The following is a 14,734-nucleotide window of genomic DNA, read 5'->3' on the forward strand; positions in this document are numbered from 1 at the left end:
GTGAAATATTTAACTTTTTTTTTTTTATATGAAGCTGGACGTGTTTGATGTTCATTTGTTTGCATGTTGGTTCAATTGTTGTAAACCGTTGTTCTCATTTGAGAATGTAACATACCGGTAAGTAAGATATTTGGGTTGATCATGGTTTACATGGCAGATGAAGCAGAAGATGCTTACTCTTTAGGACACCTGGTCTTATTCTACTTGTACTGTTTCAGGAGTCTTCATGTAATATTTTCTTTTGTTTATATTTTGTCTTATTTTATTGAATTAGAGTTTGGATAATGACGACATGTTGGTGTTTTATTTTGAAACAGTGGGCCCAATCCCTGTTTTGCCAAGGAGGCAAAACAGAAGGGAAACTTTAAAATCCTCCTCCTTTTTGGATAACGATATTTTGATCAGAAGTATCCCTGGGTAATGCGGTATGAATTTTGTATCAAAATGGGTCCACCAGGGTGGAGAGGGGCAGTATCAAATAGAGGAAAACTTTAACAATTTCACTCATGGTTTCTAGGATTTACAAGGCCTAATTGTATGAACCGGAAGTCCAGATTTTATTGATCAAATCTGTGATTAGTTCGTTGACTTTTGGTTGGCAGTTTTTGAGTGTTGTGTAAGATATGGCTATCGATGCCAGAGGAAGTACTTTTCTTGGAGTGAAGCGCCTGAAAAAATCATCTAAATGTAAATGAAATGTTAAGGTCATTGTTTTCTTTACTCGTGTCTTTGAGGTTGTCGTTAATTTCATCTTGTTTAATTGTTTTATTTTCTTTAAAACAGTTATCTGTTATGCATGCTTTTATGAAATTGCTTTGTTTTACCCTCTGCATTTTCCCTAATATAGGGATTTCTTTGGATGGTATGCGTTGAATGGCTTTATTTTTTTTATTCCAAACAGTTTTTGTGTTAGTTTTGTTAAAAAATCTACATTATTCTAATTAGTGTTTCTCTTTGTTCTTTGGGCAGACTTTATTAAACTTGAATTGTTGCAATTTCATAATTCCGAATATTTAATTCCGTACGATTTTTCATTGATAATTTCCCCTCTGCGTTTTATTATTTATATTTCGTCATTCCACCATGGGTTGTATTTCCTGTCTGTTGGCATTTGCCTGAGGTTTATTTGTACGCATTGTGTTGGTGACTGATTCGTAAGTTGTTCTGTCTACCGTGTCTACAAATGGACTAAGACCACAATTAAATACTTCCGGGTTCAGTACCCACGAATGAAGTCCCTAAAAAATGTATGTATATTTGGGAAAAAAATAATATGCCTCTTTGAATTGGATGTTTGCCTATAAATTTGCTGTAGATGTGTTATAGAGAAAATCTAGCTGTCAGTGTGTAAATCATTCATATTGAACATGTATTTTGTGCTGCAGGATCCGGTGTAAAAAGTCCTGTTTTCACCTTTACCCCTGACCCGGATGTATATAATTGACGTTGGTGACACATATGGAGGTATATCTCCAAAAAAACTTTTACATTTTGCTTCTCAGATGTTGATCTTGGCCAGGTGAAATGGAAATTTGCAGATGAAACTTTGGGACTTAGTTATGAATTTTAATGTTACAATGAAACATATAGTGAATTAATTGTGGTCTTAGTCCTTAATATTACTTATGTGGAGCTCTTCTGTACGGGAGGAGAGAAAACGTTTCCGGACTTTATACAAATCACTGCAAGAAACTGGTCTACTTACAGGTAAATCAAGTCAATATTCCTCCGTTAGGTTACCATATTAAGCGTAACGACGGACATTAACACCCACAGTCACTATTTTGTGTATAACAAGGGTAATGAGTTACTTTACATTGTTTTATTTCCTGTAAAACTGTTAATTATAGTTTATGAAAACGAAAGTAGAAAATTTTGTTGTCATATTGAATACGTATATTCAATTAAAACCCAAAGGTGACAAGAAGTAACAGTTATATTCATTATTTTAAAACCAAGCCCACGTGAAATGACCCTCTATCACTTTTTGTTTGCTGAGGAGGGCTTGAAGATTGCAAAAACACTGACACCAGCGAATAATACCCTTGGCGCATTAGTTTATAAAGCATCATTTTTTCAATACAAGTTTGGACGTTCGTAGCCACAAAATTGCGAGAAGGCGTTGCCTAGTATTCTTGATTGATTTTTAGTCACATGACAGACGACAACGAAACATTGGAATTGATCGGTTATTTCATCATATCTAGGAAGATGTTTAGCATGTTAAAACGTGTATTAAGAAAAATACACAGATTTGCCAATGAAATATATACCCCCAATATTTTATGGTGAATGGTTTAAATCACATTTTTTAGTCTTTATGGAAACATGACATGTTACCACATCCATAATTATCCTGGTGCAAGATCACCAAGGTCAATAGTTCATGTGATACGGCTCGACAAAAAACCATTCCGAACTACATAACGGTCCGGAACAGATGTCAAGACGATACTTACATTAATCCAAATTTAGTTCATTGAACGAAGAAATGACCTTTGCTACCTAGTGTCCAGAGCAAATAAAACGATATTTCACGATTCCTTTGTATTTCGTATCGTTAATTAGAATGTTTAACGATCCAAGCTTTCATGAAAAGTGATTGTTCTCTTAAGAATATAAAAAAAAACATTCTGGCTTGAATTTAGTCTTTGTGTATATAACTGACATTCATGCACCATCTAGTTACTAACGAATTAGGCCGACAGTTTATTGTCACTCTCACAAATGTAACACTCGTGCCTTGCAAATTTTATGATACATGTATTTTATTTGTTTATTAGTTGTCAAAATAAGCTGCTATAAAATGCAGTTAAATCATGAAAGCGCGCTATCATTTCAAAATCGCATCTACCTTTCAAATCTCTTCCACTGGAATCTCTTGGCTTTATTTTATACAACATGAGTTAACCTGAAGAATCTGGTCAATTCTCTTGGAATATTTGCGACACTACTTTTTATGTAAAAACATGCCAGCTCCCAATAAAATACTTCTGTCATTATCTGTCAATATTGTAAAATGAATCGACAGACATTGTAGCCAATCAATCCAAAGATTGTTTTTTGTTGCAGGAACAAATCAAGAGTAGCAACACACAATTCAATTCTGTCAGAAAATGACAGCAATGGAGCATAGATTGAACATGCAAGATGATATCCCGGCGCCATCAGATGGATGTCTTCAAATGGATAATAGAGGAGGAAGGAGACACAGTAATCTACATTTTACATTTTCTAAAATATATAAATCATTTAGATTAGAAAGATTGAAAGGTTCCTTTGTACTTTTAGTATAAACATATTTTCATATTGTTTTAATCTTTGTAGCCAAAATGGAATAGTACCGCAAGTGGCTGAATGTTGCTCACCTAAACGATACGTTGCTGCATGTACATGTATACATGTCACTATCTTCATCGAGCCCCGAGTGCATCTGTAATGACTAACATATTACTTTAATCTGTTTGGACACTTTGCTGGGCTTCTCATCAATCCTACATGTGACAATTCTCATTTTTACGAAAGGTGAAGCCCAACATTACAAGGGACAGTTCTCATTCTTGTTAATGGCGACCACGTTATACATCACATCCCGTTCGAATCCTGGTCATGGCACCAAAAATAACCACAATGTTACACAATGACGAAACACGGTATTTACTTGGGTTGACCGAAATGTTTATTTCATCGTATAATGGTTTTTCCATAGTTAGTACTTCGCGTTAATATCCATTACAAAAGATAGTCCCTAATCAACATACAGCAGCATGTCGTGCCACCAAAAAATAAATACCTGTGTAAGGCAGACAAAAGATAAACACCTGCCCGTCCATATCAAAGAGTTCCATACAAAGGTCCATGGGACAACTTGGCCAGGGCCCGCTCCATCGCGGAGCAGGTCCCATACGGGTCTCTGCCCGTCTCCACGTCCGACTCCCAACTCTCTCTAGCTACTCGATCCCAGACTCGACTAACTTCTGCTGGCTATTGTCTTAGTATAAATAATACCCAAATCCTTAATTTCAGCCTAGTCCCTATTGAACACCAATAACCCAGCCCCCGGAGCATCTAATTATGAAGGCACGTACGACTAGGAGTACCCGTTATCAACTTCCCATCTTTGATCTACCTTATACATTGTTTACTTACAATTAAGTTCGCCAGCGCGAGGCATACAAAAGTGAGCATCTATCTGTCCTGATCAATCATACTGGCGATATTCTGCCACGGTGCTTCAACACTGGGGTACACATCTCGCCCGTTATCAGGCGTGCATCACTACCTGTCATCCACGGGGTTTTTACCTCGGTCCAGCATTGACTGACTTTGACCTGGTGTACTTTAAACTAAGATGCTGCTCTCTACGATACACACCATTCCAAAGTTACCATTAAACGCATTTTTTACTCATTTTGTTACACTGCACTATCACAAATAGTCTTACTTTAACATAATGCAGCCTCCCCAAAACTATATTGAACTCATTTACTCACCTCACATACATCGGAAGGCCATTCTTGAATTTGTTGATATGTCCATAAGTAATCTTACTAGGACCTACATAATGTGACTTAGCGCTTGTAATGTTTCGGTTAATTATCAGTCAGCACCGGATAAATACATTTTAAATGAGTTGACCATGTAAATAAAATTTTGTACAGTTAGCTCTTTATGATATCTTAAATACACCTACTATGAATTAACACCTGTCAGTCATAAATTTTTCTCTGCCAATTTGGATGAAATTTCCAATAGAGTATCCTGATTAATTTTCAATACTGCTTTTTATTAAAAATGAAACCCGGGCTGGTTGCCAGTTACTTAGTATCGCAATCTTTAGAGCGTATTTGAACACATAACTGAAATACATTCCCTGACTATTACATGGTTTCATGATCATCAGAAGTAATACATTTGGACTCGAATATCGTTGATGAGTCATTTGCATTACTATCTGTCTGTAGCTTGAAACTGCAGCATTATTGGAAGGGAACCGTATAGCAGTTCTGTACACATTATAGACAATAAGAGGACACAAATCTGCAACCACTACAATGAGCGCTTGAATTTGAATGAATCAGAAATTATTTTAGAGTGTTAAACTACGCAAAAATGTCAGAATTTGCTGCTTGAAACAATACCAGGGAACAACAACTGGACTTGTGGCCATGGAAAACCTTTATTTTGACAGTTGTCAATACATGAATATAAAATATTTTTGAAAGATGCGCAAAGGAAAATTATGATATATTGATTGATGTCCTATATGTTGACAGTTGACATAGTGATGTAAATATCATTTTGTAGAAGAAATAACATCAAACAAACTGAAAGGCAAAAGACAAATGCAAAAAATCTTAAATGGTTATATTATCACAAAAGATTGAAATGGTAAGTAATAGTCTATAATACAGACCTACATCTAAACTTTACGATAAAAAATTCTCCGGTAGACAGAAGGTCAATGCAGTCCCGAAAAAACGTTTAACGGTCATCACCTCCTATGCACCGAGGGTTATCCTCGTCGTTTAACATAAAGGAATGCGTAAGGAGGCTTTCAACTGTCAGTCGCACCCAAATATAAGACAAGTATTGTGTTATAGTAAATATTTAAGTCAGGATCTCCAAGATTCATGGAAAAGTGCATGTAAAATAAGAGTAGGTGTTCCAGAAGTGTAAGCATCTTTTGCTTCCTCAAATACACGTGCCAGGTAATTCTGGAGCAATTCAAGTAAGAAACGTCACATTCTTAAATGAGAACAAGGTATACAATGACGGAACCAACAGGCAAACTGACGAACACCAAGCACATCCAGCTTGAAATTGTACAAAGAAATAGAATATTGGATAATGAGTTCACTATGACGACCGTACAACTTCCCTATAATTTCCATCAACTTGCATCATTTGAAACCCTGTGTTACGAGTTTGTGCGTAAGTTGACGCTTTCAATAAATTAAATTGAGATAATAGGTACAGGCTTTTTTGTATAAAAACATTGATGATATGTAAACACCTTAGGTTGGGGGTGCAGGTAAGTTGTAATCATCTAGAAATGGAAAATTCACACTAGGGACATTGAAATAATAATTTATCGTAAAACTGAGTGGAAAGCTATCCATGTTAGTTACGTTGTAGGAAATATTTGAGATAAGTGGCTGATGCAGAATTTTATTGTGTCCTTGATTACCAATTCTGCTGGATATATACGATTGGCATGGTCAATTAAACGACTATGCAAGGTCTTTGTGACCTGTTTTGATGGATCTTTCTAAAATGTCACATAGGGGTTCCCTTTTGGCACTTTAAATATTTGGAATGACCAGAAAAAGTCTTTTCGAATAAGGGTAACAAAAACAAAAAAATTCAAGGGGGAGGGGAGGTAATTAATGGAACTATCTTCAATTAGATATGACGATTCACTATGGTCCCTTAATATGGGCAAGAGAGGCGGGGCCCAAAGGGAGAAATTTTGCAAGTTCTTCTAAGCTCTGGTCCTCTTGTAGGAATGATTGGATTTTGCCCAAATTTGGTTTGAAGTATTCTTGGGTGAAACGGAAAAAGTGCTGTATAAATGGTGCATCCCGATCCCCTAGGGCTAGGAGGGGTGGACCCAGTCGGGAAAATGTAAGTTCTTCAAAATCATTCCTGTATCCAAGTTTGGTCTGAAGCAATTGTTTAAGAATAGTGAATTTGACCTCTGTTTGACCTTAAGGGCGGGACCAAATAGGGAAATTATATCAGAATTATTTGTCATATTTGAAATTATTCATCAAATAGCTTAATTAGAATTATGAGCCATTCAGGCCCCTTTAGTCTCTTGTTATAATATGCAGATTTTATCATTTTAAAAGACATGGGACACTATTTTGAAATCTTTGTACAACATAAACATTTTGAAAATTTATTTTGAAAGTTAAAAAGAAAATTGTTTTCTTCCTTAAAAGTAGCCGCATACGCTAGGTCAAAGTTTAAATAAGTTGTGAGGTCACGTGACAGTGTGAAGTCAAAGGTTGAATCTCCCTGTACAATATGGATTTCAGTTTTAAAAGTGCACACATCTGAAAATGAAATTTCTCAACAAGAACACAACATATTATTTCCTGTGGTATTCATATATATATATATTAGTAATCTGACAGCTGAACACGACACCGGTTGACATAAAGCAAAGACCTGAATTGTACCCATCTACCCTATGAACAACTCTATCTCTATGAGATGTGAAAATGAAAACACATTATTTAATCCCTAATATAATCCAACGATTGTCACATTATGTTTACAGTTTTTCTTCTGTAACCCATTGCAACAGCCCTCTTGCTAAAACTATGTAGGTCTTCGAATCCGGGAATAGACGTCTTTTATTATGAAGACATCTGATACGATTGTTAGTCTTGATATTGATTATGAAGATATATGGAAGTCACTATTGATAATGAATCAATAGCTGTAATAACATTTAATGAATTCTGAACAATGAATCTATCTTTTCAAAGAACGACATTGTGATCTTATCTTTATTTCTCATGAAAGACTGCGTACATGTACAATACGAATGATTATTCGAATTTGTAAGAAAATTACAACTTAAAATTTTGCTTCATTTAGATGTATCTATTCTTAAATTTTGAAAATGATAAAATCCCTAGCAAGATATGTAGAACATTTGGAAAGTACACACACGTTCTTTTGTGAAAATGCCGTCGTCATTTTCACTATCGATTATCAGAAGCAATATTATATCAACCCACCTCCAACCTACTTTTAACAAACTCACAATAACGTCCCAAACTTTAAAATTTGTCCTTGACTTTTATTGCATAGAATAAATTTGTGTTGAAAGATTCCAGAAAGGCAAGTACAACGTGATATGGTTACACATCGCCAAAATGAAAGAAAACTATCCCTGATCAATGTAATATTTCCTTGTATTCAAATTGTAAAAATGTACTAAAATATTATTTCATACCCGCAATTTTGACTAATAACTTCTGCTGAAACAACAATTTTCCAACCCATTATTAACCTATGTGGCCATTGATCTTAGCATTATCTTATTACATACCTCAACACTAATTTGCCAGATGAGTGGTGTTAGCCTTTTGTTTATCAAAGTTATATTTGCATTGCAAATATATCCTTTGTGATTTATTATATTTTTTATTTTGTTTCTCCACAGAATCCCACCAAGAACCGCTATTAGGACCTAATTTAAGTTCACATTACCGAGAGCGAAATCCATCCCTGAAAGCTGGTGACACTGATACTGCAGGTACATAGCTTTTCCTGTTTTTAGTTTGTTGTCTGTTAAAAATCGATTAATATTTCTTCCACGGTAGAATGTGTGATTACGTTTTGCAATCATCGAAGGAATAAAGGAAATATTATTATCTTAGATGTCCAAGGGAAAATAAAAAATCTAAAACAAAACATGTAAGAAAAAGCAAGAAAAGAAAGAAATTTTCAAACCACTCTTCAGCTGGTTTTCAACGGTCAGTCGGGCGCAAAAATAAGACTAGTATTGTGTTATACTAGATATTCAAGTCAGGATGTCCAAGACTCCTGGAAAAGAGCAAGTAGAATAAGAGTAGGTGTTCCAGAAGTGTAAGCATCTTTTGCTTCCTCAAATACACGTGCCAGGTAATTCTGGAGCAATTCAAGTACGAAACGTCACATTCTTAAATGAGAACAAGGTATACAATGACGGAACCAACAGGCAAACTGACGAACACCAAGCACATCCAGCTTGAAATTGTACAAAGAAATAGAATATTGGATAATGAGTTCACTATGACGACCGTACAACTTCCCTATAATTTCCATCAACTTGCATCATTTGAAACCCTGTGTTACGAGTTTGTGCGTAAGTTGACGCTTTCAATGAATTAAACTGAGATAATAGGTACAGGCTTTTTTGTATAAAAACATTGATGATATGTAAACACCTTAGGTTGGGGGTGCAGGTAAGTTGTAATCATCTAGAAATGGAAAATTCACACTAGGGACATTGAAATAATAATTTATCGTAAAACTGAGTGGAAAGCTATCCATGTTAGTTACGTTGTAGGAAATATTTGAGATAAGTGGCTGATGCAGAATTTTATTGTGTCCTTGATTACCAATTCTGCTGGATATATACGATTGGCATGGTCAATTAAACGACTATGCAAGGTCTTTGTGACCTGTTTTGATGGATCTTTCTAAAATGTCACATAGGGGTTCCCTTTTGGCACTTTAAATATTTGGAATGACCAGAAAAAGTCTTTTCGAATAAGGGTACCAAAAACAAAAAAATTCAAGGAGGAGGGGAGGTAATTAATGGAACTATCTTCAATAAGATATGACGATTCACTATGGTTCCTTAATATGGGCAAGAGAGGCGGGGCCCAAAGGGAGAAATTTTGCAAGTTCTTCTAAGCTCTGGTCCTCTTGTAGGAATGATTGGATTTTGCCCAAATTTGGTTTGAAGTATTCTTGGGTGAAACGGAAAAAGTGCTGTATAAATGGTGCATCCCGATCCCCTAGGGCTAGGAGGGGTGGACCCAGTCGGGAAAATGTAAGTTCTTCAAAATCATTCCTGTATCCAAGTTTGGTCTGAAGCAATTGTTTAAGAATAGTGAATTTGACCTCTGTTTGACCTTAAGGGCGGGACCAAATAGGGAAATTATATCAGAATTATTTGTCATATTTGAAATTATTCATCAAATAGCTTAATTAGAATTATGAGCCATTCAGGCCCCTTTAGTCTCTTGTTATAATATGCAGATTTTATCATTTTAAAAGACATGGGACACTATTTTGAAATCTTTGTACAACATAAACATTTTGAAAATTTATTTTGAAAGTTAAAAAGAAAATTGTTTTCTTCCTTAAAAGTAGCCGCATACGCTAGGTCAAAGTTTAAATAAGTTGTGAGGTCACGTGACAGTGTGAAGTCAAAGGTTGAATCTCCCTGTACAATATGGATTTTAGTTTTAAAAGTGCACACATCTGAAAATGAAATTTCTCAACAAGAACACAACATATTATTTCCTGTGGTATTCATATATATATTAGTAATCTGACAGCTGAACACGACACCGGTTGACATAAAGCAAAGACCTGAATTGTACCCATCTACCCTATGAACAACTCTATCTCTATGAGATGTGAAAATGAAAACACATTATTTAATCCCTAATATAATCCAACGATTGTCACATTATGTTTACAGTCTTTCTTCTGTAACCCATTGCAACAGCCCTCTTGCTAAAACTATGTAGGTCTTCGAATCCGGGAATAGACGTCTTTTATTATGAAGACATCTGATACGATTGTTAGTCTTGATATTGATTATGAAGATATATGGAAGTCACTATTGATAATGAATCAATAGCTGTAATAACATTTAATGAATTCTGAACAATGAATCTATCTTTTCAAAGAACGACATTGTGATCTTATCTTTATTTCTCATGAAAGACTGCGTACATGTACAATACGAATGATTATTCGAATTTGTAAGAAAATTACAACTTAAAATTTTGCTTCATTTAGATGTATCTATTCTTAAATTTTGAAAATGATAAAATCCCTAGCAAGATATGTAGAACATTTGGAAAGTACACACACGTTCTTTTGTGAAAATGCCGTCGTCATTTTCACTATCGATTATCAGAAGCAATATTATATCAACCCACCTCCAACCTACTTTTAACAAACTCACAATAACGTCCCAAACTTTAAAATTTGTCCTTGACTTTTATTGCATAGAATAAATTTGTGTTGAAAGATTCCAGAAAGGCAAGTACAACGTGATATGGTTACACATCGCCAAAATGAAAGAAAACTATCCCTGATCAATGTAATATTTCCTTGTATTCAAATTGTAAAAATGTACTAAAATATTATTTCATACCCGCAATTTTGACTAATAACTTCTGCTGAAACAACAATTTTCCAACCCATTATTAACCTATGTGGCCATTGATCTTAGCATTATCTTATTACATACCTCAACACTAATTTGCCAGATGAGTGGTGTTAGCCTTTTGTTTATCAAAGTTATATTTGCATTGCAAATATATCCTTTGTGATTTATTATATTTTTTATTTTGTTTCTCCACAGAATCCCACCAAGAACCGCTATTAGGACCTAATTTAAGTTCACATTACCGAGAGCGAAATCCATCCCTGAAAGCTGGTGACACTGATACTGCAGGTACATAGCTTTTCCTGTTTTTAGTTTGTTGTCTGTTAAAAATCGATTAATATTTCTTCCACGGTAGAATGTGTGATTACGTTTTGCAATCATCGAAGGAATAAAGGAAATATTATTATCTTAGATGTCCAAGGGAAAATAAAAAATCTAAAACAAAACATGTAAGAAAAAGCAAGAAAAGAAAGAAATTTTCAAACCACTCTTCAGCTGGTTTTCAACGGTCAGTCGGGCGCAAAAATAAGACTAGTATTGTGTTATACTAGATATTCAAGTCAGGATGTCCAAGACTCCTGGAAAAGAGCAAGTAGAATAAGAGTAGGTGTTCCAGAAGTGTAAGCATCTTTTGCTTCCTCAAATACACGTGCCATGTAATTCTGGAGCAATTCAAGTACGAAACGTCACATTCTTAAATGAGAACAAGGTATACAATGACGGAACCAACAGGCAAACTGACGAACACCAAGCACATCCAGCTTGAAATTGTACAAAGAAATAGAATATTGGATAATGAGTTCACTATGACGACCGTACAACTTCCCTATAATTTCCATCAACTTGCATCATTTGAAACCCTGTGTTACGAGTTTGTGCGTAAGTTGACGCTTTCAATAAATTAAATTGAGATAATAGGTACAGGCTTTTTTGTATAAAAACATTGATGATATGTAAACACCTTAGGTTGGGGGTGCAGGTAAGTTGTAATCATCTAGAAATGGAAAATTCACACTAGGGACATTGAAATAATAATTTATCGTAAAACTGAGTGGAAAGCTATCCATGTTAGTTACGTTGTAGGAAATATTTGAGATAAGTGGCTGATGCAGAATTTTATTGTGTCCTTGATTACCAATTCTGCTGGATATATACGATTGGCATGGTCAATTAAACGACTATGCAAGGTCTTTGTGACCTGTTTTGATGGATCTTTCTAAAATGTCACATAGGGGTTCCCTTTTGGCACTTTAAATATTTGGAATGACCAGAAAAAGTCTTTTCGAATAAGGGTAACAAAAACAAAAAAATTCAAGGAGGAGGGGAGGTAATTAATGGAACTATCTTCAATAAGATATGACGATTCACTATGGTTCCTTAATATGGGCAAGAGAGGCGGGGCCCAAAGGGAGAAATTTTGCAAGTTCTTCTAAGCTCTGGTCCTCTTGTAGGAATGATTGGATTTTGCCCAAATTTGGTTTGAAGTATTCTTGGGTGAAACGGAAAAAGTGCTGTATAAATGGTGCATCCCGATCCCCTAGGGCTAGGAGGGGTGGACCCAGTGGGAAAATGTAAGTTCTTCAAAATCATTCCTGTATCCAAGTTTGGTCTGAAGCAATTGTTTAAGAATAGTGAATTTGACCTCTGTTTGACCTTAAGGGCGGGACCAAATAGGGAAATTATATCAGAATTATTTGTCATATTTGAAATTATTCATCAAATAGCTTAATTAGAATTATGAGCCATTCAGGCCCCTTTAGCCTCTTGTTATAATATGCAGATTTTATCATTTTAAAAGACATGGGACACTATTTTGAAATCTTTGTACAACATAAACATTTTGAAAATTTATTTTGAAAGTTAAAAAGAAAATTGTTTTCTTCCTTAAAAGTAGCCGCATACGCTAGGTCAAAGTTTAAATAAGTTGTGAGGTCACGTGACAGTGTGAAGTCAAAGGTTGAATCTCCCTGTACAATATGGATTTCAGTTTTAAAAGTGCACACATCTGAAAATGAAATTTCTCAACAAGAACACAATATATTATTTCCTGTGGTATTCATATATATATTAGTAATCTGACAGCTGAACACGACACCGGTTGACATAAAGCAAAGACCTGAATTGTACCCATCTACCCTATGAACAACTCTATCTCTATGAGATGTGAAAATGAAAACACATTATTTAATCCCTAATATAATCCAACGATTGTCACATTATGTTTACAGTTTTTCTTCTGTAACCCATTGCAACAGCCCTCTTGCTGAAACTATGTAGGTCTTCGAATCCGGGAATAGACGTCTTTTATTATGAAGACATCTGATACGATTGTTAGTCTTGATATTGATTATGAAGATATATGGAAGTCACTATTGATAATGAATCAATAGCTGTAATAACATTTAATGAATTCTGAACAATGAATCTATCTTTTCAAAGAACGACATTGTGATCTTATCTTTATTTCTCATGAAAGACTGCGTACATGTACAATACGAATGATTATTCGAATTTGTAAGAAAATTACAACTTAAAATTTTGCTTCATTTAGATGTATCTATTCTTAAATTTTGAAAATGATAAAATCCCTAGCAAGATATGTAGAACATTTGGAAAGTGCACACACGTTCTTTTGTGAAAATGCCGTCGTCATTTTCACTATCGATTATCAGAAGCAATATTATATCAACCCACCTCCAACCTACTTTTAACAAACTCACAATAACGTCCCATACTTTAAAATTTGTCCTTGACTTTGACATTGATTGCATAGAATACATTTGTGCTGAACGATCTGTACCAGCCGAAGGCTAAGAACTTCTAAGAAAAGCCTTCAGGGCATTTTTTGGCAATTTTTGAACTATTATTATATATTCTGGGTGTACTCTTTCCATAAGGTGTCCGATTCAAGAGACTATGCAAAGAGGACATGTTTGTCAAACTCTTCAATCCGGCAGTAAATGCTAATTAATGTCGTTACGCCTTAAAATTATTAATAACGTCATTATCTCCCCTAATATATTATTGTTGATATTACGTCATAATGTTGTTTGTAAGACATTAAAACAATCGTCTGAAGATAGCCGAAACACGTCTTGAAAACGTTAGCCATAATCAAGTTTATTTGCCTTGTTGGTCTTTTAAATTTAATAGATATATATATATATTTCTGCACAGGATCCAACCCAGAACCTCTGTTACGACTTTATATATCATATTACCAAAAGGGAAAACCATTCCTGTAGGGTAGTGACACTGATACTGCTGGTAGATAACATCTTCCTAATTTCATATCTATATATCATCGAAAACACATAACTAGAAGCAATTGTTTTTAGTTGCTTGTGTGTTAACATTCGATTGTTTTGATTGCTATAACACCGACTGATGATCTTTTTTTATTTTCAGTAGCAGAAAATAGTTCTGGTACACCAAAAGTAAAAATATCAAAAGCTACCTACAATGTCGCAAATGGAGAAAATGTTATACTACAATGTGACGTTGAAGATGAAGTTGTAAATATTCAATGGAGAATAAAAAAAGAAGTTGATGAAACCTTTACCGATATAAAAATTGACAACAAAAAATACATCGGTGGATCTGCTGACTCTCCTTCCCTGGTAATCCAGCAAGCAACAGAGCAGGATGCTGGTATATATATCTGTCATGCAACCAACGACTTTGGAGAAGACAAAAGTAATGAGATTCACGTGTCAGTTACAGCACTTGTTCAAGAAAATGGTATGTTTACAAAATTTTATCACAGGAAAGCAGCGACATCGATGTTTAGAAGTTAATCGATTCTTAAGAAAATACAAT

The 14,734-nt window shown here is 34.8% G+C and overlaps 1 protein-coding gene across 1 annotated transcript; it reads left to right on the forward strand.

Annotated features, from left to right (window-relative positions):
* The first annotated feature begins 3,116 nt into the window (after positions 1–3,116).
* Positions 3,117–14,434, forward strand: LOC132559265 (uncharacterized). Its single transcript, XM_060223882.1, has 5 exons — positions 3,117–3,213; positions 8,183–8,275; positions 11,111–11,203; positions 14,324–14,352; positions 14,423–14,434. Exons 1-5 carry the CDS (start codon positions 3,117–3,119, stop codon positions 14,432–14,434), a joined length of 324 nt encoding a protein of 107 aa, XP_060079865.1.
* Positions 14,435–14,734: the final 300 nt, after the last annotated feature.

Source organism: Ylistrum balloti, unplaced genomic scaffold (genome assembly GCF_031769215.1).
Source record: "Ylistrum balloti isolate Yb309-2 unplaced genomic scaffold, AGI_CSIRO_Ybal_v1 Utg370882, whole genome shotgun sequence".
Lineage (NCBI taxonomy): Eukaryota > Metazoa > Mollusca > Bivalvia > Pectinida > Pectinidae > Ylistrum > Ylistrum balloti.